This window comes from Pinus tabuliformis, chromosome 8 (genome assembly GCF_031772625.1).
Source record: "Pinus tabuliformis cultivar Carrire ecotype Pingquan chromosome 8, CPIR1, whole genome shotgun sequence".
NCBI lineage: Eukaryota > Viridiplantae > Streptophyta > Pinopsida > Pinales > Pinaceae > Pinus > Pinus tabuliformis.
In genome coordinates this window covers 1,054,750,942-1,054,777,362 of record NC_142294.1, presented here as the reverse complement: position 1 = coordinate 1,054,777,362, position 26,421 = coordinate 1,054,750,942, and the positions used below count along the sequence as shown (strand labels likewise).

The 26,421-nt window shown below is 38.9% G+C and overlaps 1 protein-coding gene across 4 annotated transcripts in view; it reads left to right on the top strand.

Moving 5' to 3' along the window:
- PAA1 (P-type ATP-ase 1) overlaps positions 1-25,015 on the top strand; it is a 407,902-nt gene extending 382,887 nt beyond the window's left edge. For 2 of the 4 annotated variants that reach the window (XM_089373270.1, XM_089373272.1), the window contains 3 exons: positions 23,660-23,863; positions 24,171-24,251; positions 24,552-25,015. In XM_089373270.1, coding sequence (XP_089229396.1) covers positions 23,660-23,863; positions 24,171-24,251; positions 24,552-24,833 — 567 coding nt within the window. In that variant the 3' untranslated portion in view covers positions 24,834-25,015. Of the gene's footprint in view, positions 1-17,681; positions 17,740-17,960; positions 18,057-23,659; positions 23,864-24,170; positions 24,252-24,551 lie in introns of those variants that run through there. The other 2 variants (XR_016246430.1, XM_089373271.1) reach the window with 2 other exon arrangements.
- Positions 25,016-26,421: the final 1,406 nt, after the last annotated feature.

Below are 26,421 nucleotides of genomic sequence, written 5' to 3'. Positions count from 1 at the left end.
GGTGGCCTTGAATATCTGAATTGGAGTGCAGGCTTGCTGGGTTCCGGAATTCGATCAATCCCTTTATGATTTCGAGAATCTCTTTCTGAAAATTTGATCTTGATGAAAACCCTGTACAAGAAAACAAAACCCTAATGAAAACTGCATAAAGCAAAAATTTGAAACCCTAGATCAGCTTAATTAATTTACAGATTTTGGCCCCTTAACAGCCAGATTTGGCAATAAGAACAGAAATATTTTCAGAATGTCAGAAAAACTTCAAATTTACTGTGAAGAACTTCAGAAAATCTCTCATGCAAATTAAAAAAAATAAACTGAATGATAGACCCAGGATCAAATCCAATTGGGCTCAGCAAAAACTGCTTGCGGGAGTTGGCTGGTTCAGCCGAGAACTTCCCCTAACGCCCGGCAATCTTCTTCAGTAAGAGTTTTCCTGCATAGCTCACTTCAACCATCAGTAAAGAGGGCAAAAATGCTGCTAGATCTCAAAAAGTAATGGAGATACCTGCCATTACTTCAGAAACTGTAACACCACTCAAACCCTAGCAAGTGAACAAGATACTTGTGCTCACAATACTCTACAATAAGCTATTATTAATGGCTGAAAATAAAATACGCAGAAAATTAAACAATCTCACAGCATTTCCAGAGAGTAACACCAGCTAGATTTGGACCCCAAAGTCTTCTTTTATTAACCAGAAACAGTTTACAAGAGAGCTTCTTCAGTACAAGACTCACAGATCCAATGATCTGAAATGACCCCCTAAGACCCTATTTAAAGGAAATGATCCCAACGGCTAGTTCGAGTGATCCATGTCGAAATGATCTCGACCGTCGATGAGGATCAAGACATCTCTTAATCTCATCCGTCGAAATTGTTAACTTATTATTAAAAATAATATTTTGCATGCATTCACTCAAAATATTATTATTTTATTATTTAGGGTTTTTGCTTTATTTTATAATTTTTTATTTATTTCATTTTTTTATTTTTTTATTTTTATTTATTTTATTATTTTATTATTTTATTTATTTTCTTAAATGGATCATCGAACTAAGCCTTTGGAAACATCACCTAGGACCTAGGACTTAGGACTCATGAGGGGATTTAAAACATTTCCCAACCCTCAAGACACATTACATCATGACTTTTACAATTTACATCTTAAGGGGGAAAACCCCTTTATCATAGACCCTCATAAATCACCCAGTTTCTGCGACACAACTATAATCTAGCAGATTAACACACTAGGATTCTCCTAAAGTTCTAATAACAAAATGCATCCCGGCTTTGGGGTCAGGCTGAAGGAAAACTCTGCCGATCATAGATCGGTGAGACGAAAAACCTTCCGGGACATAGATTATCATTAGAAAGTTAGGTCCACCTAGGCAATTTTACATAAACGACTCATATCTGCTGAGATTATTTACAATTCATACATGCAGACTGGGTTTACAATTAAAATGATCAAGCTGCTGATGACTACAGGATGGTACGGACACGTCGATCAGGTGCTATCCCTTTTTGCAAAGAAAAAGGGGGTGTACTGCATGGGTGGTTGACCAGTAGTGGTCAACACGCGCCAAGATTCTCCATCCTTGAATGAAGACCAATGTTGCTTGCCAGCTTGACAGGCGCCGCATACGCCCAACTGCTAAGTCTGAATATCAGGTAACCCTGACACAAGTCCCTCTCGAGAGCGCTGAGAGAGATACTACATGCTTAGATGCCCATATCGCTGATGCCACAGAGCGCTGATGGGAGAAACACGTGCTGCTAGAGCCACTTCTGGAGAATCACCAGTGTCAAGAAGCTTGTATAAAACATGATCCTCTAGGCCAACAGCAACCGTAAGACTAGTCTCCCTGTTGATAATAGAACACTTGTGCGCACCGAACACTATATCAAGCTGAGGAGAGTTCCTCATAATCTGGCTGACAGACAACAGATTAATTTCCATACCAGGAACATAGTACACATTTAGGAAGATGAGTGTGCACCCACCCGACTAGATCTGAACTTTACCTCTGCCAACCACTGTGTACTTTTCACCCCCGCCAAATACCACAGAATCACTGAAAGGTGCGAAGTCAATAAACCAGTCACGCCTGTGAGAGAAATGGCGTGATGCACCAGAGTCAATGTACCAGGCAGAAGATGGGACAGGATCTGAAGACCTTTTAGCCATAAAGGCGTAAAAGGCAGATTCTGTCTGCTCGGAATGTTCGGCAACATTCGTTGTCTGATGGGGCCCTCCCTGTTTCTTCTGTTCAAAAGCAATTCTCTGTCGGCAATCTTTCTTCATGTGGCCGAACTTGTGACAGTAATTACACTGCACACTTTTCTTCCTAGCAGGATCAAAAAGTTGAGAAGAACCTTTCTGCTGAAAGGACTGAGAGGACTGATATTTGGCAGCAAAAGCATTTTCCGAGGACACTGATGAAGCACCACTACCAAACTGTTGTTTCCAACGATCCTGCTGCAAGAGTTTGGTGCATAACTCTGTAAACTTCAGATCAACATTTGTGGTGGTAATGTTGAGTGTTTCTATGAAGTGTTCATAAGATTTTGGTAGACTTTTCAGAGTGATGACTACCATATCTTCTTCCTCCATGGTCCGACCAATGGCATCGCGCTGATCTCAAATGTCTTTAATCCTGTTAAGATGTTCCTGTAAAGACATATGTTCGTCCATCATGATGGAGAACATCTGATTCTTGAGAAAGAAAGCTCTGCTCTTGTCGGATGTCTCGTGCAATTCCTTCAGATGTTGCCAAATTTCAACAGCGGTTTTGCCTGAAGGAATCTGCGGTAGCTGATCATCAATGACAGAAAGTTTGAGAAGCATAACAGCCTCTCGATTTCGATCATCAAACTTATCTTGATCGGTACCAATTGTACCAGGACAGATCTCTTTGGCCAAAACAAGCTGGTCAAGACGCCTATATTCAAAAATGGTCAACATTCTTTGTTTCCAGATGTTATAGTTGGTGCCATTAAAGCGTTGACTACCTTCCAGCATCAGATTGGTTAGCGAAGCCATCTACATGTTTCCCAAGACACAAAACACCAAAGAAATCCGGCACGAATGCAGATCTGCTGAAATTTTAATGCAGAAATCGCTCTGAGAGGCTTAGGCAGGATGAAACTTGGAGAATATTTGTATGCCCAGAACCAGGAAAAAAATCTGTATTTTCTGAAGAATTAAAAGAAAATATATATACTGATGAATTGATACGGCCAGTTTACCAGCAATTCATGGTCTCCACAATGACTTCTCTATGCAAAAAACAAGTTATATAACATACCAGAACTGTCCCCCAAAAATACGTGGCCCACCAGGATCTCTTGAGAACGCTGCCACGATAGGTGACTGCTTGACGCTGAGCACTCGTCGTGATGTTCACTAGAAGGTTGCGTGTGCTGGGAGGAGAGCGTGTTTCAAAAAAAACATTGCAGAGCTACAGCGTAATCAAAGGCAGGCCCGGTGTGCTGTAATGAATCTAGCCTCCGCAAAAAAAAAATCCTTTTCCTGTGCGTCGGCAGAACAAATGTCCAGAACTCACAATCAAGCCGAAAACTGGCAGATCCTTCAGCGATGAACAGTCAATGAAGAAAGCGGGCTCCACACAGGTGACGTTGGTTACATTTATGATGACGTCGGGAAATCTTCAGAGTCGTCAGGCGAACCAAATGATGCAAACTGCAAATGGCTTTTCTTGACGAGACGAGGACCACTGAAAATCGACCAAACTTCCGCCTTTGCGTGTCTACTTAGTTAGATTGTCCCAAATTGAATCCTGTGAGGGTCTGTGAATCGGGTTAACAGATTAAACGCCACACGAGTTCGGCACTCGTACAACCGCCAAATTATATCAGCGAGATTCAACGCAGATTACAAAGGCCACTTGTCAACAGTAGATCCTCGCCCTTACTCACTGCTAAAAAAAATGGGTCCTCCAGAAGCCTCGAGTAAAACTGTTCGATTGAGTTGCAACAGGCTAATAAGAATGAGCATTAAACACTAAATAGTATTATTCTAATAATATATAGAGAGGCAACTCGACCTATTTGAAGCAGTCACTCAACAAGTTCGATCTACAAGAAAAAGAAGCAAAAAAAGAAGAGTGAGGTTGAGGGGAGAGGAGGAGGAAGTTGTAGAAGTCAAGGATCGAGTTTTTGGGCATCTCTATCTCACACGTGCGAAGTTACTGGACTGTTGCTAGGGCTGGAATTTTTGAATCTACTGCATGTTCGAAATTCTGAAGCTAGGGCCCGATAATATGTAGCTGGGGGGTCGAAATTCTAGATTGAAGCTGCAACTGAGAAGCTGAAACTTGAGGACTTTGGCAGGAATCATCTATTGGAAGGAAGGGTTGACTTGGTGATTGCAGGAGGTCTTTGTCTAGGTCTTAAAGGGTCTTGGATTGTCTCATCTTGATTTGAATATACTAGTGGAAGAGTTGGACTGGGTTTTTCCCTAGGTAGGGGTTTTGCCTTGGCTGAGTGCCTACATCTTGTGTTCCTTGTTGTGATCTTCTTTGTTTGGCATTTGTCTTGATGAATGGAACATAATAAATTGAAAGAATAACTAATAAGAAGAAAAGAGCAATCACAAGAAAATGTCAAAGTCTAAGAGAAATCTACCTAAAGATCCTAATCCATATAATGCCCTAGATTTCTCAACATGGTATCAGAGCTAGGACTTTGAAAAGAGGGCAGAAAAGAAGATTGATTTGGCTCCATACCATCTCAAAGAGTACAATTACCCTAGATCGAACCAGTGAAGGCAAGAAGAACGAATTTCTGGGCAATTTATCAAGCCCTAATTACAAAAATAAGGCCAAGGCTAGCAAGAGAATTTGGAGGGCATACAAGCCCTGTTCAAGGAGACCTAAGGGCTAATATAATAGTCCTCTATAGACCGCATTCATTGAAAAAAGGATCGAAGCTCTTGGACACCCTTATCCAGCCCTAATCTTTGTTACAAAGCCACAAATCTATTCTAGGAGAGCAAAGGTAACCCTATTTTTGAAAGGACAAAAGGCTTATCTACTAGCCCAAGGGAGGCCGCACTTCTTGGTATAAGAGAGAAGGTCAAAAGAGACCTCACAAGGTCTACAACCTCCATCCAAATTCCTGTATTTCTGTGCAAAACTCCAATCTCTGTCCTAGAAAGTCAGTCTCCAAGCTATCCAAACTCTAGGCTCTAAGATATTCGCTCTACACCTGTGCACTAAATAGATCTGAGATTGAATTCTTTGGAGGACTATTTTGAGCATAAGTTCTATTTGTAGACCATTGTCAAAAGTGCCAAAGTTCTGAAGCAAAGTCTCTTTGTAAAACAAAATCCATACCCTAATTTGGTGCGTTCAAAGTACAAGTTATATAAAAGGAAGTCTTGAGCACGTTTCTTGTTTGAAGGATATCCTTGTAAATTGTATAATTTTAAAGCAGATTTGAATTGAAGGCTATAGTTACCAAGAAAAAGGGAGTCGAGATTCCTATTTTGTCTCTGCGTATAAAGGAGACCGAAATCGTAGGCATACTAGGCCTGGCTACAGTCATTCACTAACCTGTGGAAGTAGTATAAGACTTTGTGGTATAAGATCCATAAATGTATTGAGAATCTGAGCATTCATAGATACAGTGAGCATATATAAATGCATAATCCATTCCTAAACTAGGAGACAATAAGCCGACCTGTGGAGCCTCCTCTCTTAAACAATAAAAGAATCTCAGTCTTGAAGGAAGAAGTCTTCAAACAGTAAATATGTCGTGCACCAACTCATGGAAGAATCCTCGAAGATTTCATCAAGATTAGGTAAGCATTGTTTTTATTGGTGATGTTCCTTTTTCTGGTCTTCCTTATGGCATGGTTAGGATGGACTTTTAGGGTTGTAGGTAGACAAGTCACAGGTGCAGGTTTACATCATCAATGGGTCAAGGGGCTATTGGAGACGTTTTATGGGGTTTGGAAGAGTTCACTTGCCATCTTCCATCATTAGGATTGATTCCACACAACCTGCTTCTCGTTCCACGACATTTTGATAATTCCCGTAAAACGGGGTTATTATTGTGCCTAACTCAATTAATTACACTTAAGGTGGCATTATGAGAGGAATACTTGACGGAACACGTTAGTGTAATAGCTCATTGGAACTGGAATCAAATGATCTATAGGATGAGATGGTTAGTGGGGATTTTCAGTGGCCTGAGGAGGCATGGTGGCTAATTTACCATTTTACCACATTAAAAAGATATTTTATTTGAGGGAAATGTGTTCAATGATTAAAAATAATAATAAAATAGGAGCTTCTAGCGGGGTCTATCATATCTATAAAAAGAGGAGAAGGTCATTAGAGTACATCTTGGATTTGATCTTATTCTTGTATGAGAGGTTTGAGAACCTAGTTCTCTACCTCATTTGTAGCCCTAGGACAGAAACCCTCGGGTGATTGAGTGAGGTTGGGCAAGTACCCACCTTCGCTTGGTGAATTGATCCAGAATTCATAGGAGAGCTTGGCAATGAAGTTCATGTTAGTTTGGAGGGCCGGTGCAGTGCAAAAAATTATCTTGGAGGCCAACTTTTCATCTCAGCTATTTTGGTTGTATATGCATATAACCCTTGTTTATGTATTATAATAAAATTTGAGGTTGTTCTTATTCACCTTGTTGTTATTTTGTTGTATTTTATTGATTATATTTTTACATGGCAGTGTTATGTTAAATGAATGGTAATTTTATGGGGAAATGTGGTTGAGTTAGATTTCTGCAAAATTAGTCAAATATCCCGTTTGGGATATTACAGTGATATCAAAGCCTTGCTCTTGGCTCAGCCTGCGGGTTTTTCAGTTTCCAATTGTAGTGATTGTTGTTGGAAGGTTTTGCTAGAGAAGTTGAAAACTCAGTTCCTACAACAAAATGAGAATTTGTTAAAAAGAGCTTATTGATTGTGTGACAAAATTTCAATGAAATTGTCACGTGTCGAAGAAAGTGTAACTAGGTTCAGTCTTCATAAATATGAAATGTACTTTGATTCTTGTATTTTGTAAAAGAAAGAAAAATGATTATTATTATTATTATTATTGAGCTTGGTTTTCTTGCCCAAGAAATTTGTTTTATAGGTCAAGCACTAATTGAAAGTGCTTTTAGGGTTGTCCTAGGTCAAGAAATCAAATAGGGACATTTTCATAATATGAAGACCCGATCGGGCATCTTGTAAATTGTGAAAATAATTATTTTTGTATTTACTTAGCCTTCCAAGATCAAGTTGGCTTGCCAGCTTGTCAAGTCAGCCTAGAAGCTAGAATTCATACCTCTGGAAGACCTATATATAGGAGACAGTTCGACCTCATTTGGACACATTCATTTCCTCATTCTCTCATGCGAAGGAAGAAGCAGAGCGAAGAAGGCAAAAGAAGAAGGAGAGTTTTGGGTTTCTCTCTCTCTCTCTCTCTCTCTCTCTCTCTCTCTCTCTCTCTCTCTTTCTTTCTCTCCACACGTGCGGAAAGAGGGATGAAATTCTGCAGCTTTCGCTAGGGTTTCTGCTGCTTGGCTAGGGTTTCATTGTGAGGGTTTGATCTAACAAAAAAGGGCTAAAGGAAGGGCCAACAAAGTCCCCTTCTAGATCCATAAGACAAATTAGGTCAAGCGAGGCAGTTGGAGGCAAAGAAGAAGCAGTTCTAGTCCACACGTGCGAAGTAACAACTGTTGTCGGGGGGTTGAAGTTGCAGATCTGCAGTTAGGGCCGAAAATCTGTGGTTGAAGGTTGAAGAAGTGTTCTGGAAGAGATTCTGTTGGGTTTAGAAAGCAATAAAGCAAGCACATTGTTGAGAAGCTAATCTTGGTCTTGGAAGGGCTTCAATGTTGGTCAAAGGTCTTGGTATTTGTCAATAAAGAATCTATAAGAAGAGATTGAAGGGTTTTCCTCTCAAGAGGAGAGGTTTTGCCCTAGCTTGAGCTTACATCTTGTGTACTTGTATCTTGTTGATCTTCTTGTTTTGGTAGTTGTTTGATGATTGAAGAACACACTATACTAATAAGAAGAAGAAGATAATCCTAATAAGTAAAAGGACATCACAAGCAATTATCATAGTTAGAGAATCATTAATGTCATCTTGCCTTAGATTATTTGACACGGTATCAGAGCTATGTTTCACACAAGGCATGAAGAAGGTCAACTCCATTAAGAGAGGCTTGAAAAGAAGTGTTCATCATTAGCAAGTCTCATCAAGCAAAGTTTCAAGGCAGTATGGAATAGTCTCTTCTCTTCCAAAGATCTCAAATCTTCAAAGAAGCAAGGGTTGTTCTTAGCCCTCACTGGAACATTCCAAGATGAAAATATATGGGTGATAGAATCTAGATAGTGGAGCTTCAAGACACATGACTGGATATCACAAGCAACTCAAAACCCTATCCAAAGGGAAGTCCTCATACTCTATGGAGCTTGGTGACAACAAGAGCTATCCGGTAAAAGGCATTGGATCTACATCAATTGAGTTGGAAGGAGGAGGTAACATTCATCTCAACAACATTCTATATGTTCCAGGTTTGTGCAAAAATCTTATTTCTATTTCATATTTAGAAGAAAAAGGAGATAAAGTTGCTTTTATAGATGGTAAAGTAGTGGTTTGGGCTAAAGATTCAAGCATTGAAAAAGTTAGAACCATTGGAGTTCGAGAAGGAAGACTCTGTAGACTCTCATCTCCTCTAAATCAAGCACTTGTCCACATTGAGATAAGTCCGTGTGAACTTTGGCATAGAAGATTGGGCCATATTCATTACAACATCTTGCCAACTCTAAACTCCATTGTAAATGGGATACCAAATCTCAAAGAAGACCATGAAGGAGTTTGCAAAGGCTGTGCTCTGGGAAAGAATGCAAAGAAACCATTTGCACATAGTACATCTAGAGCTTAAGAGATTCTAGATCTCATCCACTCTGATGTATGTGTTCCCATGTCTAAATCACTTGGAGGTCATCTATACTATGTTACTTTCATTGATGATCATTTAAGGAAAACTTGGGTTTATCTACTTAAATCCAAGGACGAAGTATTCATAAACTTTCAAGAATTCAAGGCAGAGGTAGAAAATCTTACAGAAAGAAAGATAAAGATTCTATGGTCAAATAATGGAGGCTAGTATACTTCCAAAGAACTCATTGCTTTTTGTAAGGAGGCTAGGATTAAGAGGGAGCTTATAGATCCATAAAATCTTGAGCAGAATGGAGTAGCTGAACGAAAGAATAGAGCTATAGAAGAAAGTGTCAAGGCTATGCTCCATGAGCAATATCTACCGAAATTTCTATGGGGAGAAGCAATGAAGGCTGTAGTATACATCCAAAATAGAAGTCCTCACAAGTCACTTGGCGGTATAACTCCAAAAGAAGTCTTCACTGGGAAGAAACCAAATATTGATCATCTCCGGATATTTGGGTGTCCTGTATATATTCACATTCCCAAGGACAAAAGAAAGAAGCTAGATCCCGCAAGCAAGAAAGGAATATTCGTTGGATATAGCAACTCTTCCAAGGCTTACAGGATCTACATAAAGGAAGGACATCAAATAGAAGTAAGCAGAGATGTAATTTTTTATGAGAGCATTGCCTTCAAGAAATCCAAAGATCTCCCATCCGATTCTAATGAGGAGGATCTTCCTATGTTTGAGGAAGAAGTTAATAAGGAAGAAGAAGTCTCTCATCGTGAAGAAGAAGGTCCCAGTGAACCAATCTCTCTCCCTAAAAGAAGAAAAAGACCTAACTAGTTAACTTCTACACTTCAAGAAGCAGAAGGTCACATTGCAAGAGGAAGATTCAAGGAGAGAGAAACTAAAAAGATACTCAGGATATGAAGCATACATGTCGAAGCTCATTGAAGATGAACGTTCAACTTTTGAAGAAGCATCCAAACACTAAGAATGGAAGAATGCAATGAATGAGGAATACTAAGTTGTTATGAAGAAAGGAGTCTGGGAAATTGTCCCAAGACCAAAAAACAAATCAGTGGAAACCTCTAAGTGGCTGTATAAGATCAAGCATGTTGTATATGGAAGCATAGATAAAATCAAGGCTAGATTTGTGGCTCGAGGTATACCACGACAAGGTATACCACGATCCGATCTCTGATATCTCTGGCAACATCAATGGGATGGAAGGTACATCAAATGGATGTCAAAACATCATTCTTGGATGGTACCATAGATGAAGAAGTCTACATAGAACAACAGTTGGGATTCGAAGTAAGGGATAGAGAAACTCATGTTTGCAGATTGAAGAAGGCACTTTATGGCCTCAAGCAAGCTCCTAGGGCATGGTATGCTAGAATGGATGCATACTTGCGAAGGTTGGGTTTCAAGAAAAGCACGACAGATCCCAATCTTTACATCAAAATAGAGAATGATGAACCTGCCATCATTCTTCTATATGTAGATGATCTTCTAATAACTGGTGATGAAGACAAAATTCAAGAATGTAAGAAACTGCTGGCAGCTGAATTCAATATGAAGGATCTAGGACTTATGCATTATTATCTGGGATTGGAAGTCTGGCAGGAACCAAATGAAATCTACCTGGGACAAGGAAATTATGTGATCGAGCTATTGAAAAGGTTTGATATGATGGAATGCAAACCCATGACAACTTCGATGATCACAAACTTGAAAATGTTAATGAATTTTGAATCCAATCTAGTGGATCCTACTAAGTACAGACAACTGAATGTCTCCCTAGTGTATCTGGTGAATACTCAGCCAAACATATGTTTTGCAGTAAATGTTCTCAGTCAATTGCAAATAGAGCCTAGACATGATCATTGGATAGCTGCTAAGCATATATTGATATATCTGTAGGGAACTGTCCACTACTGCCTGAAGTATGAAAAAGGAAAAGATGTTCATCTAGAAGGATTTACTGATTCTGATTGGGGAGGCAGCGAGAAGGATGGAAGAAGCACTACTAGAGGATGTTTTAGCTTGGGATCCTCCATGGTCTCTTAGATGAGCAGAAAGCAAGAGACAGTGGCTTTGAGTAGTGCTGAGGCTGAGTACATTGCAACCTTTGAAGTAAGTAGGGAAGCGGTCTAGTTAAGGAAGATGTTATCTGATCTGTTTGCAAGACCGTTGGACCCTACCATAATACATTGCAATAATACCAACTGTATAACATTGTTTGAGGACTCGGTATTTCATGGAAAGACGAAGCACATAAACAACAAGTACCACTACATTCGAAAGTTGGTACAAGATGGTGTACTGAAGCTGGAGTAAATCCCTACCGATGATCAAACTGTTGATATTTTGACAAAATCTCTTCCCAATAAGAAGCTTGTGTATTTTAGAAACAAGTTTGGATTGGTTGACATATCTCCCCTAGTTGAGAGGGAGAGATAGACACATCATTCTTGTCTTCATTTTGGAAGAAAGAATGGAAGATTGAGTACTCATCTAGCATCTGATACTCTTTGAGGGTGTGGTAGGGCACAAGAGGATCGATATTCTTTAAGGGTTGGGGACGCAAGATAAGAATAGTCCTAGAAGGTCATACTCGGTGAACACCCAGGTGGGTATGTACCTTTAGAGACAATGAGGAAGGTGTCTATAATCATTGGTCTCGCCAACATTGTGCTCTGATCTATTGAGAGATAGCATTGTTAGTCAAGGCCTTGCTATGTGATAATGTTGGTTATAATGATGCTATACATATGGATTACTAGTCCGACTCTTCTTATGAGATCTCTTCAGTATTGAGAATAGCCATGTACCATTTATGAATACCTCCCTAGTTAAGAGGGAGTGTTGAAGAAAGTATAACTAGGTTCGGTCTTCATAAATATGAAATGTACTTTTGATTCTTGTATTTTGTAAAAGAAAGAAAAATGATTATTATTATTATTACTGAGCTTGGGTTTCTTGCCCAAGAAATTTGTTTTATAGGTCAAGCACTAATTGAAAGTGCTTCTAGGGTTGTTCTAGGTCAAGAAGTCAAATAGGTACATTGTCATAAAATGAAGACCCCATGGGGCATCTTGTAAATTGTGAAAAGGATTATTTTTGTACTTTACTGTGCCTTCCAAGATCAAGTCGACCTAGAAGCTGGAATTCGTACCCCTGGAAGACCTATATATAGGAGACAGTTCGACCTCATTTGGACACATTCATTTCCTCTCTCTCAGGCGAAGAAAGAAGCAGAAAAGGGCAGCGAAGAAGGCAGAAGAAGAAGGAGAGTTTTGGGTTTCTCTCTCTCTTTCTCTCCACACGTGCGGAGAAGAGGGCTAAAATTGTGCAGTGTTTGCTAGGGCTTCTGCTACTGGGGTAGGGTTTCATTGTGAGGGCTCGATATGACAAAAAAGGGCTGAAGGAAGGGCCAACAAAGTCCCCTTCTAGATCCAGAAGACAAATTAGGTCAAGCGAGGCAACTGGAGGAAAAGAAGAAGTAGTTCTAGTCCACACGTGTGAAGTAGCAGCTGCTGCCGGGGGGGCGAAGTTGCAGATCTGTAGTTAGGGCCGAAAATTTGTGGCTGAAGGTTGAAGAAGTGTTCCCGAAAGAGATTCTGTCGGGTTTGGAAAGCAGTAAAGCCAGCACATTGTTGAGACGCTGATCTTGGTCTTGGAAGGGCTTCAGTGTTGGTCAAAGGTCTTGGTATTCGTCAATAAAGAATCTATAAGAAGAGATTGAAGGGTTTTCCTCTCAAGAGGAGAGGTTTTGCCCTGGCTTGGAGCCTACATCTTGTGTACTTGTATCTTGTTGATCTGCCTGTTTTGGATAGTTTTTTGATGATTGAAGAACACACTATAATAATAAGAAGAAGAAGATAATCCTAATAAGTAAAAAGACATCACAAGCAGTTACCATAGTTAGAAGAATCATTAATGTCATCTTGCCTTAGATTCTTCAACAACATGAATATTAATTCTTGGACAAATTCATTTGGCCAAAAATTATTTTTACCAAGAGTCAATTCATAAGATATAAAGTCAGATTATTTTATAAAGGGTCCGAATATCTTTTAAAAGAGCCATGAGCAAATTTTTAATAAGCCATGGTACAATAATTTAAAGTAGGCTCATAAATATTATGAGGGCCAACTTTACATTTGGAGAAGTGGGTTATTATTTGCACAAATTAATGTTTTTCTCATGGACCACAGTTAATGACGGAAATTTACATTAGTTTGGGTTGAATATTAATTTGTGAAGGCGCATGGGCATTCAAATGATTCTCTGCAGGGCATAATAACAAAGTCGTCAAGCAAGAACAAAATCATATATGTTTTCAGGAGGCAGAGAGTCATCTCCAACAAGATCAAATCACAAAGATGAGAAAGGTTGGTTTGCTCATTGTCTTCAAGCACCATAATGGCTGTATTTTCTGGATTATTTATGATTGAGAACAGAGAGCACAAATTTCACTAATAAGAAGGGACTGTGTCCTTCACTGCTAGTCGTGTGAGTCTCATAATTGGAGCTTGAATTTGGACTTGAAACAATTGTGTCTGTTCGTTGATTGAAATCGCTGCCTCATTTATATGGGTACATTTGAAAGGAGGCTAGACCACTACCTGCATAGAGAGGAACCCATTCATCCTTTGTTGCTCACGCACCCTATTTCTATAGCTGAAAGTGTTTGTTCAAGGAAGTTGAAGTTGTTGGGTCAATTGTGTCTTGTGGGAGCTAAAATGGAGATTGGGGTCTAGAGGAAGCCAAGCCTATATACAGATCCAAAACCACAATCTCTGGGGACAAATTGTTCGAGGAGGCTGCAATTCTTATCATTGTTGAAGAAGTCCCATCAGAACATCGAATTACTAGACTATTGGGGGGTCGATTTGTTGGTTAAAATGTGTCGAAGGAGCTAGACTACACTCTCTGTTACAAAGGTTGTTCATGATCATCTTAATTGCCACATAGATTTGTACCAGCATTATATGCAATTCTGGGGCCAATCTGGGCATATTATAATCTTTGTACATTTAGAGACAAACATCAGAAAGTCACTTTGCATGCAAACCATTCAGAAGTTAGTAATCATTAAGGCTTGCATACACAGTCATCTTGGTGGGGGACTAAATTAATTGTAGTAGGAAGCCACTTGTCAACAATGAAGGTCTTGTCATATGTTTACCAGCCTCGTAAATTTGTTGATGGATTGCAAAACCACACTAAGCCAAGTATGACTTTGAATGTAGTTCCTCTTTGGAGTCCTAGGGCTTGATGTTATTGGTTGAGTTAGTTGTATGCCCATATTAATGCCTTGTATAGTTGCTAAGCCATGTCATGTTTGATTGAGTGAGTATATTGTTGTAAAGGTCAGTTGAGGTGTTGTAGCAGCCTTGTATTGTGATGTTATTGTTTGTTGATTGTAGCTAAGCTACCAGTACCATTATTTCCATATATGTTGCTGAACAATGGAGTTTTTAAAGAACCTATTAAATGAACACAACAATACATTAGTGGACTGCAATCTGGACCAAAAACCCAAACTAAACAGCAAACCTTTATCAAAAGGGGTCTACACCATCCTTCAGAAGGAACGCCCAAGAAATGTGCAAGAGGGTCAGGAAATAGGACACAAAATCCTTACACTTGGGACAAATTTAAAATGCATGAGGATCACATGGAAAGTCCTTTTCAAACTACATGAACTGGATGAACTCCTTTCTAGTATAGACCAATTGGAGGGGAAGAAATTGATGTGGGCTTTGAAACCTGCCATGCTAGCTTTAATACAACCCAAGTTTTTGGAGTACCCTTGTGAATGGATCACACTTCCAGTTGCCCCTTGTCTTAGTAGCATCATAATGTTGACTGCCCCTATAGCTCCTTACAATGATGATGTTATGAGGAGAGTCTTCAAGCCGATGGTAGAAACCTTGTGAGACTTGGATAACTTTGTGGGTCATACATTTGAGAAGAAGCTTTAGGTTTTGGAAATTATGGCCATGACTAGGACTTACGAAATCATGTTTGATCTAGAATGTGATGACTTGATCTTGCAAATGTTCCAATTCTTTTTCAACATTAGGAGACATCATCCTAACTTAGTCAAAACACACATGCAATCCATCTTGTCATCATGTATGAGAGGCTGTGCTACCATTTGTTGGGAGTTGCAATCTTGATTGTTGTCCATTTGGAGGAGAGAATAGTTGGTCTCACCTATTGCTTATGAGCTAGCAGAAAGGTTAGTTGAACAGATCATAAATCTGCTCAGGAGGCAGTTGACCAGGGAGGAGCAACTGAGAGTTGATGGGACATGCAACAAGAACAAGTTAAGGAGAAAGGGTCTTTGTTTCATTTGCAAGGAACCTTGGGGACTTAACCACTCATGCTTGAGTGACACATAGGGGATGACAGAGGTAGATCAAGGGGAGACTCATTCTGACCATCCATATGAGGATTCTTTTTAGGAGCATCAACAGACATGTGGGGGTGATGGCAGCAGCAATGGTATGCATAACTATCTAGTGGATAGGTTTGATGAGCAACAGATTATTCCCATGTGGGGAGGTGAGCTATTAGTGGCGATCCAAAATGGTGAGCACATAGAGGAGCTTGAGCAGACTCGTAAATATGTTGATAGCAGCTCGAGCATACATCCATGTTCGATGAGTCAGCATGGGCAGCACACAGTGGATCACGGTAAGTGCGATGGGCCATTTTTGGAGAGATAGCTAGTGGATCATATTGAGCCCATGGTGGAGGATGAGCAGTCGTCCCTGGGGCCAACCATTGATGAGGGGCGTACAAATGTGCAGGCAGCCAGCATGGAGATAGTATTTGCATACATTAGTCATCAGGAGGCGTTGGGGCCTGACAAGACAACTTTATAGGTGACAAGTGGACCCAGGGAGTAGGGGGTTTCCAATCAGATGAGGGAGGCTCTTTTGGGGATAGTGATGCATCCATCTTTGGGTCTACCCACTAACGAGATGCAAGTAGATGTAGTGGTAGCTAGCGAAGCTGTAGTATTTCTAGGTCGCAGCCCTCTCTAGGAATACATAAACATGGCGAGTAGCATGGGTTGCCCACTTATAGGGAGAGAGGCAAGGATTCCTAGACATATCTGCTTGATTGGTTGTGTAGAGCTGCATGAGTTGAGCATGGTGCAACTCAATGGAATCGTACCATATACAAGTTCACATGCATTTGATCCTTCCCATGGGATGGATTGGCGGGATATTATGAGTTGGTATCCTGTTGGTGGCATTATATTCTCAGTCAGGAGCATAGTGCAGTAGGAACCCTTAGACATGAGAAATACCACATGCTCCCACTGGCGGTGTGAGGTAGGCCAACAACTTTTCAAGTCTTCAGGCCTGCATCTACATAGTGGGACTGACCTTGGCCTATGCCAAGGGTTGGACTGGAGAGAGGTGATGAGTTGGTATGCAGTTAATGGAGCAACATTCATAGCCAGAGCTATAGCACAGCAGGAGCCATGGAGCATTGATGCTTGTTCTTGGTGGCATTGGGATCTAGGAGGATTTGTTGATGTCAGTTAGAAGTTGGTCTGGAATCTAGGCATTGAGGGGTCTATTCATGGTGGGTTGGCACAAAGGCGTAACATCACACAGTGGTTTGTATGGGATTCAGGCATTGGGTCTCAGTTGCATTGGGCCACTAGACTGGTCCACAGGTTTGGATTGCTTGAGGGTAAGCAATCTTGGGGTGGGAGGATTTGTGATGTTCCTTTTTCTGGTGTTCCTTATGGCATGGTTAGGATGGACTTTCAGGGTTGGAGGCAAACAGGTCACAGGTGCAGGTTTATGTCATCAGTGGGCCTAGGGGCTTTTGGAGATGTTTTATGGGGTCTGGAGGAGTTCACTTGCCATCTTCCATCATCAGGATTGATTCCGCACAACTCACTTCTCGTTCCATTACATTCTGATAATTCCTGTAAAACGAGGTTATTATTGTGCCTAACTCAATTAATTACGCTTAAGGTGACATTCCAAGAGGAATACTTGACGGAACACCTTAGTGTAATAGCTCATTGAACCAGAACGAGAAGATCTACAGGATGAGATGGTTAGTGGGGATTTTCAGTGGCCTGAGGAGGCATGGTGGCTAATTTACTATTTTCCCACATTAAAAAGATATTTTATTTGAGGGAAATGTGCTTAATGATTAAAATAACAATAAAATAGGAGCTTTTAAAGGGGTCCATTAGATCTATAAAAGGAGAAGGAGGCCATTAGAGGACATCTTGGATTTGATCTTCTTCTTATGTGAGAGGTTTGAGAACCCGGTTCTCTACTTTGTTTGTAGCCCCAAGAGGAAAACCCTCGGGTGATTGAGTGAGGTTGGGCGAGTACCCACCTTCCCTTGGTGAATTCATCCAGAATTCACATGAGAGCTTGGCAGTGCAGTGCATGTCAGTTTGGAGGGCCAGTGCAGTGCAACAGATTATCTTGGAGGTCAGCTTTTCATCTCAGCTATTTTGGTTGTATATGCATGTAACCCTGTTTATCTATTATAATAAAAGTTGATATTGTTCATATTCACCTTGTTACTTTGCCGTATTTTATTGATTATATTTTTACATGGCCATGTTATGTTAAATGAATGGTGATTTTATGGAAAAATGTGGTTGAGTTAGATTTCTGTAAAATTAGTCAAATATCTCGTTTGGGATATTACATTATTCTTTTGTCTCATACATCTAACGTTATGTCTACAGTGTGCAACAGGAGCAATAAGCTCAATAGTGTATCAAATAAAGGTATGTATGTCTTAAGGTATGTATACCTTGCTCATTTAAGTTTGATATCTTAAGGTTAGTTGATTGTATGATTAAAAGATTGCTAATGTCACTCTCATTCAATTGGTCTCCATCTAACAAATGTTTAGGATTTGTAAATAGTCCAAGATATATATCAATCATTGAGGTAATGGAAATCCTAATCACCATGCTAGTGTACTTGTATATTTTGATTATGCTTGTCAAGAAATGTTGCAGGTATATATTAAGAATGGTAATGAAGATGCTATCATATTTCAGAGGAAGCCATTCATTAAGGAAAACTTACCAGGTTTGTAAAAGGAGTAACTCAAGGTATGTATAAAGATTTATAGTAAATCTTCTTCATATTACAAAGAGCAACCATTTTGAAATTTGTTCTATATTACTAACTCTTTCATGTCTAGGATTTTGAATCATAGAGATTCTTGTTAGGGTGATTAATCATTAGATTGAATCTACCCTCATTATACTATCTCTTTTCATTTGATCACTCTTGTGAAACCCTAATCTTTAGGGTTCACTGTAAAACCCTAGCCTCTTGATGCTAAGGGTATGTCAATGTTGATTATGAAACCTGTAATGACTTGCCCACAATTACAAATAAAACGAGAATATTAGCATGCATACGGGACATCCATATGATAGCTACATATGTATGAACCGCATGTATTGCACTAGTATACGTACTAGCTAATATTGGAAAATGTTTAAGTTTAGGTTAATAAATCGTTTATCGAAGTAAATTCCTAACTCACCAGAATTATAAGGAATATATTGAATGGAGTCCTTGACATATGTATGATACTCCTTAATCAAAAGAAAATATGAAATATATGAATTATGAAATAAATTCATTTAATTTACAATTTAATTTGATTAAAAATAAATAAAATAAATTATTTAAATTCTAAATAAGGTAATTTAATTAAAATTATAAATGAAGTAAATTAATTTAATTAAAAGTTTTTATTAAACAAAATAAAGTTAATTTTAACTAAATTAAAAAGAGTCAACCTACGTATCATAAAAATTATGAAGGTGACTGACTCTAAAAGAAAGGAGGAGGATGCTAGAAGGTATGAAACCGACTCCCGAAGAGGGAGAGTTGGTGGACTTTATGCATATAAGGGAGTCGGGGGAACACTGAGAAGCAGACTTTCCTTGGGAGTGTAGTAGTTGGAGAGAATACTGTGAAAACGAGAAGTAAGTTGGAGATTTGGAAAAATTGAGCCTCAATCCTTGGAGTTTTGGGCACGGGGGCAGAGGACCTTAATTTTAAAGTCCTCTGGATCTGGGTACCGAAGAGGTTGAACCCAGATTGGCAGGGTGGATTTGGTCGGTTTGCTAACAGGATCGGATTGGCAACTACAACCACACCGAAGTGACTTCGAATTCAGTCCAAATTCAGTAGCCAGGTATGTAGCTGTGTATTTAATTAATTCGGCTCAAGATTTTTATGTAGCTGTGTCTTTAATTAATCCATGTATTTAATTAATCCCACTCAAAAATTTTACTGTATGTATTATTACTGCTTGTATCATTAAATTCTAAATTTTTCCAAATTTAGTACCTTACAAAACCTTAGTCTTCTTAGGGTTTGTTGATAAAGTCTAGAACATATGATGAAATCCTATTCTTTTGAAGTTTAGGGTTTTGATGATGTCTTGTTTAAAACCCTAGATTTTAGGGTTTGGTGAATTAGGGTTTATGAACAAAACCCTTGTAATAACTAAAGTAAGATCCTAGGAATGAAACCCTAGGTGTATATTTGTCTGTATGATCAAAACCCTAGCCTGGTCTAACTTTGATGTACTAATGTTTGTATCTTGGGTTTACCTAATAGGTATTGATATGAGATGCTAGTGCATGATAATGAAATCCTAGATATGTATATGCAAGTATGCTAACTTGATTGTTGCTTAATGAAATCTAGTAGAATTTGTTATGATTTCTAGGAAATAATATTGAAGCCCTAGATGTATAATGCTATGATTGAATTGATATCATGATTGAGTTGTTGATATCTAAGATTTTATGTTCCGAAGATGGAGTCTAGGGTTTATGACAAAAACCTAGCAAGATGTTGAAGTCTAATATATATAACAGATGTGACCCTTGTTGATCACAAACCTAACTAGGTTTAGGTATTTGATGTCTAAAGCCTGAATGTTTTGATGCTTCCATTGTAATGACATGATTTTGATATAGTCGACTTCATGCTTCTGTGTATTTGTATTTGGTTGTACTTGCTAATAAAGTTTTGCAGGTATATAATCTTCAAGATGTTGAAGATGTTCGTAATTGAAGATGATAATAATGATGAGCATGATGAAGGAAGCTATGAATATGATGATGATCAAGATGACCTTGATGCCATGAGGAAGAATGAAGCCTTGAAAGGTTGAAGTTTCTTTGATGTTATAAAAGAAGGTAGTTGTTGATCTCTCTAAGTTGAGAGGGAGCTTGGATAGAAGAAAAGGTATATCTCCCTAACTGAGAGGGAGGGCAGAATATGAAATTCATAGTAAATACCTTGAAGAAAGAATGAATGTAAGTACTATAGTTAGATTTGTGAACAAAATAATTGAAAAGTACTAAGGTTGTATTTGGTGCTACTAAAGAAGTAAAAGAAGAAAGCTTTTGACAAGTTGTATTTGGATAACTTGATGATGATATAAGTAGCATCAGAATGATTTAGAACCCCAAAGGCTTGTGTTTACTTGTATATATATTTGAAGGTTTATTACTGATTAGGGTTGCGATTGTGCAGGATCTCTCCGTAAAAAAATTGAACATTTGAAGCATGCTGGTGGATATATATCTGATTTAGTTGATAAGAAGAGATGAAACATCTTGTGGCAACAAAATGCTTGGGAGGACATCTGGTTGATCTATGTGTTGATGTCTAGATCTTGAAGTAGGGAGGGTGGCATTGGTCATGGAGCTCTAACCTTGGATACACACCTAGATCCCTGGGTTGGTGTTAGAGCTTAAAAGCTTGATGGTACCTAGAGTGGCTAAAGGTTGAGTACACCTTAGTCCCACCCGGTTAGAGTACCCTTGTCAGGTATCTAATCTGTAGCACTGCATGTGTTAGAACTCTTCATAGTTCTTATCATTTTGAGATATTCCATGTACCTATATATGTATGTAATTATGAATACCTCCCTAGTTAAGAGGGAGTGTTGAAGAATGTAACTAGTGTCGATCTTCATAATTGTATTTGTTGAAAAGAAAGAAAAATAAATTTTATTGTAAACGAAATTGACTTATTAAAGCATGGGTTTCATGCTTGGGTCAATGATATTTAGGTCAAAGCCTCCATTGAAGACTTCTATTTTTTGTCTTGAGTCAATAGTGTCATTGTCATTTGTATTAGACCCTTCTTGGGCTTTTGTATCATGCAAAAAAATTGTTTTTGAGTCAAAAAGGTCATTTGTCACCTCCACACCAAGTCGTTCCCGTCCTCATGAAGTTGGACTGGATTAGGGCTACTCGACCCAACAAAAAGGCTATATATAGACATGCAACTCGATTTATTTGAAGCACTCACTCAACAAGTTCGATCTACAAGAAAAAGAAGCAGAAAAAGAAGAGTGAAGTTGAGCAGAGAGAAGGAGGAAGTTGTAGAAGTCGAGGATCAAACTTTTGGGAATTTCTTGTTGAAATATGTAACTAGGTTCGGTCTTCATAATGACATGTGTAATCACGATTTTATGAAAATAATGTAAAGAAGAAAAATGAAATTATTTTATGCTTGACACATGGGTTTCATTCTCAAGGAATTTTATTTTTATAGATCTAGCTCCCATTGTGAGCTTTTAGGATTGGTCATTAAATCATAAGGTCAATTGAGTCTTTCTCATGTATGAGAGACCCTTCTTGGGCATGTTACATATTTCAGCAAGATAACATCTTGGAGTCGGCTTATTTTCAAGGGAAAATCACTATATAAAGGAGGACTTGGCCTCACTTGGAGAGCATTCATTCAAGCATCTGAAATAGAGGAAGAAGTGCGAGAAACAATAGCAAAGAAACCTCTCATCTAGTGAAGAAAGGAGAAGAAGGAACCAAAGTGTTTTGGGTTAAACATCTCTCACGCATGCAAGGAGGATTGGTACTATCTGTTGCATAAGTAGCCGAGTTATCACAATTATCCAAGAAGACCGAATCAAGGAAGAAATCAAGTCACCTTTCAAGCTGAATTGTAGAAGAAAGAGACATTATCCAAGTGAGAAGGGAGTCGAGGGATAAATCGTTTTTTATCCCTCACACGTGCTGCAGCTAGGTTTTTCGAAGAGGCCGAAAATTGTAGGCCTATGACAATAGGCCGAAATCTGAAGAGAAGTTATCTGTGGTGGAACAATTAGTTTGACCAGCGTTGACTTAAGGAAGAAGAATTGTTTCAAGGAAGCCTTGTGACTTGGTCTTGGAGAGGTTAGTAGGTCAAGGGTCTTGGTCTTGGAAATCATCAATTGAAGATTCTATAAGAAGAAGAATTCGATGGGTTTTCCTCTCAAGTTTGGAGAGGTTTTGGCCCTGGCTGATAGCCTATATCTTGTGTCCTTTGTCTTATTGTTCATCATGTTTTTGGTAACTGTTTGATGAGAAGAACACTATAATAATCAAGCTAAAGAAGAACTAATCAAGAAAAAGTAAAAAGATATTCACAAGCAATTATCATTGCTAGAGAAATCACCTTCGTTTAGTGCCCTAGATTTCTCAACATCTCTATCTCACACACGCGAAGTTACTGCGCTGTTGTTGGGGCCGAAATTTCTGAATCTAGTGCAGGTCCGAAATTTTTACGCTGAGGGCTGAAAATCTGTGGTTGGGGAGGCTGAAATTCTAGATTGAAGCTGCAACTGAGAAGTTGACACTTGAAGACTTTGGCAGGAATCATCTACTGGAAGGAAGGGTCGACTTAGTGATTGGAGGAGGTCTTTTTCTAGGTCTAAAGGGTCTTGGCTTGTCTCATCTTGATTTGAATATACTAGTGGAAGAGTAGGACTGGGTTTTCCCCTAGGTATGGGTTTTTCCCTCGCTGAGTGCCTACATCTTGTGTTCCTTGTTGTGATCTTCTTTGTTTGGTATTTTTTTTGATGAATAGAACATAATAAATTGAAAGAACTAATAAGAAGAAAAGAGCAATCACAAGAAAATGTCAAAGTCTAAGAGAAATATTACTAAAGATTCTAATACATACAATGCCCTAGATTTCTCAACACGGTCAAGGAGAAAACGCTCCTTGACCACTCCCGAAAAACCAGGGAGCGAATTTTTTTTAAGGGAGCTCGCGCCCAATGTCGCTCCTGATCCGCTCTTGAGAGGAGCGCGCTTTGGGGGGGGGGGGGTGGGGGGCTCCCCCGCAACCCTGCTCCTTTCTGTATGCCTTATGACCCGTCAAAATGAAGAATTTTATCTGCTGAAAATGTGATGCAATTGTCATAAATAGTATCATATAAAGGAATTCTGTAATACACTTGTAATGTGCAGTCTATATTTTTTCTATATAAATGGAAACACATGCAGATGCACACCTATATAAATGTAATGTTGAGAAATCTATCTAGATTCACTACTGAAGTCATTAGTAAGGTTACATATTCAAAGGTTAAGGCACAGTTAAGCTTGATTGCTGCCTTAAAAACATGTGTGCAATGCCCATCCTCATTCCTTTTGCAGGTAAGTTGATTGTGAACTGTAAATTTTTGGTAAAAAGGTGCAAAGAGTTGATTATGCTGATTATAAATATATGGCCAAATTGGCTAAGTTGCTTCTAGAAAATGGAAAAGGTGTCTTAAGAGTCTCTAGAACAAAGAGTTTTGTGAATTTCCAGTGAAATACTGATTAATCTCTGTTCTTCCGGCAGTCATCATTGTTTCTAATCATGCTTACATGGATGAAAATTATAGGTGCTTGCTGGTGTAAAACCTAAAGAAAAGACCAAGTTTATATTTAAACTTCAGGAAGAGAAGAAAATTGTAGCAATGGTGGGAGATGGCATTAATGATGCTGCAGCCTTGACTCAGTCAGATGTTGGCATTGCAATGGGAGGTGGTGTTGGAGCTGCCACTGAAGTTGCATCTATAGTACTGATGGGTGATAAGTTGACTCAGGTAAGCAGGTTGAGGCATTTCAAAATTTTGCTACGAGATTAATATCAGAAGTGCAGCAACACATTATGAACACTTCAACAAGTGCTTCGTAGTTTATGTACATGTGTATATATTTCATTTGGGTGATAAGAAAAGATAATATTTACCAAGATTTAGGTTGATTTTAAAGGCTGCTTGTATTCAATACTCTTTTGAACAGTATTTGTATGGTTCTGTCATTTTCATTCACTTTCAGAAAGTTTATAGAAAATGTTAAGCAAGCATGCATATAACTGGGAAAGAAATTTATCCGATGATATACATGCAGATACTTGATGCTTTGGAGCTGAGCAAAATGACCATGCGAAAAATCAAACAGAATCTACTGTGGGCATTTCTGTATAATTTTGTAAGTTCATTACGTGATGCAATCCTTGCATCCAACTATTCATTTCATGAGTAGTAAAGATAGGATGCTTGCACAGTGTATGTTAGTGTATTCCTTGGACCTAGAATTTATTCTTGTTAAATTAGATGTACTTAAACTTCAAATGGGTTTTTTGGCCACACTTTTCTCTCTCTCTTTAGCAATAAAATAAAATTTCTTGAGTGCTTAAAAATATGGTAAACAAAGCTTTGTTAACAACCACAATGTGGCTTATTGAAATTTGTTATAATGACTGAAGTTAAACATCCAAATTCCTTGCAGGTTGGTATACCAGTGGCTGCTGGAGTGTTGCTACCTGTAACTGGGACTTTGTTGACCCCATCTCTAGCAGGAGCCATGATGGGTATCAGCTCATTAGGGGTGATGGCCAATTCACTTGCATTGCATCTGGAGTTTGATTCAAAACGTAAGCATGCTGGAAGTAGTACATTCAACAGCAACCCTTTGAGATCCATAGTGAGAATGGATTCAACTGATCCACAAGAGCAAGATCTTGAAAAAGGTGGACATTTTTCTAGACAAAAGGATGGCAAGTATGCTTAAATGTTACAAGTTGAAACCCCTGAGGTTTCCTTTGTAATGACCATGTATACCATTAGAAACTATAAATATAAGAAAAATGAGATGAAGATCTCAGCTTTTTAAAAATTCTGAGATCCAAGCCAATGTCAAATTTACTCTATTTTGTGATGAAGTGCTTTTCCTGAGTTTCTGTCAAGGCTAAACACATTATATTTATGATCTGTATTTTCATGTGTCAGGAATGTGATAAATATAACTTAGACTTGAAGCAAACTATTTCTTTGCAATATCAAAATAATTCTTCATTATTTGCATCTTACTGAGGAACCTCAGAAAACTGGAACTTGTGCATATTTCTGCCATGTGAGTGATTAGCAGCCCACAGATATAGGACATCCACAAAAGACTTTAAAGAAAAACATCAACCAAAGTTTTAACTTTCAACCGTCAGAACTTTCGTAAGTTCAAATGAAAAAGGAGACACCTCTGCATAACTCTGCAGTTGTGCTTTCCTTCATAATCATAGGCCCATGCATATATTTGAATGCTTTTCCAAGCAGAGTGATCAGTAAGGTATTTTCTGCCTTTCTGTCAGTAACAAATATCCTTCTTCATTTACAACATGGAAGTGAGAAATACATAAATTGGTTTAGATGGAAGGAACAAAATTAGTGCAAATTCCATGGTCATAATTAGTGAGTGTAGAAGAACCGGCTAATAAATGAGTTCCGATAGTGGATATAGTAGTGGGGTAGTTTTCCCACTAATGGTACACCTGAAACCTAGTTTTTCAAGTAAAGAATGACTAAAACTGAAATGTATCAAAGCCAACAAACAAACTAAAAAGCACATGACATTAAAGATATTTATATACTTTGTGTGGTAGATCTGAAAGTCTCTAAACACCCTATTTGGTTTTGTCCCTTTGCTAAGTCTGCCTGGTATCGAGTTGTCTCCTTTCGTGATCAATTCCTTCCCACTCCCTTTACCTGGAAAATAACCTTGCTTGGGGATGAACTCCCCTGGGTTGTGGAGTTTCAGGAAATATGACCGCTAATAAGAGTGGAAGTATTTTTTCTCGTATGGAAGAAAAGGAATGATGCATTTTTTGCTAATGTCCAGCCTACCAGAAGCTTCATTTGGCAAGACAATTCGATATTCATGCAAATCTGCATATGGAAATCTCAGTAGAAGTGAAAAAAGTTGAGTTGGATGTGGTCCACTTGAGGCAGCATCTATTGGACATTTGGGGAGGCGCCCTCTATACTGAGCAGGGAGCCCCCAGGTGCTTCTTTCCATTCATTTCACTCCATGCTCAGAGACCATGCCACCAAGATGGCCATGCATTCAGAGAGTGGAGGGAGCATCAGGATAGCTGACCACCCATCAGATATTACAAAATTGTAAGTTTCTTACACTTGCTCTTGCATTCTTGGATGCTGAAAAATCTCTTGAGGATACCAAACAACAGATGTGAGCCGATAGTTATTGATCATGAGACTAGTGTGGATAGTTGGGGGCTGACTCCAATGACCACAATGATCTGCCAACCCATATTGGGATTACCCCAACTTCTGCATAACCTTGTTTGAGTTCTTATGTTATTTTT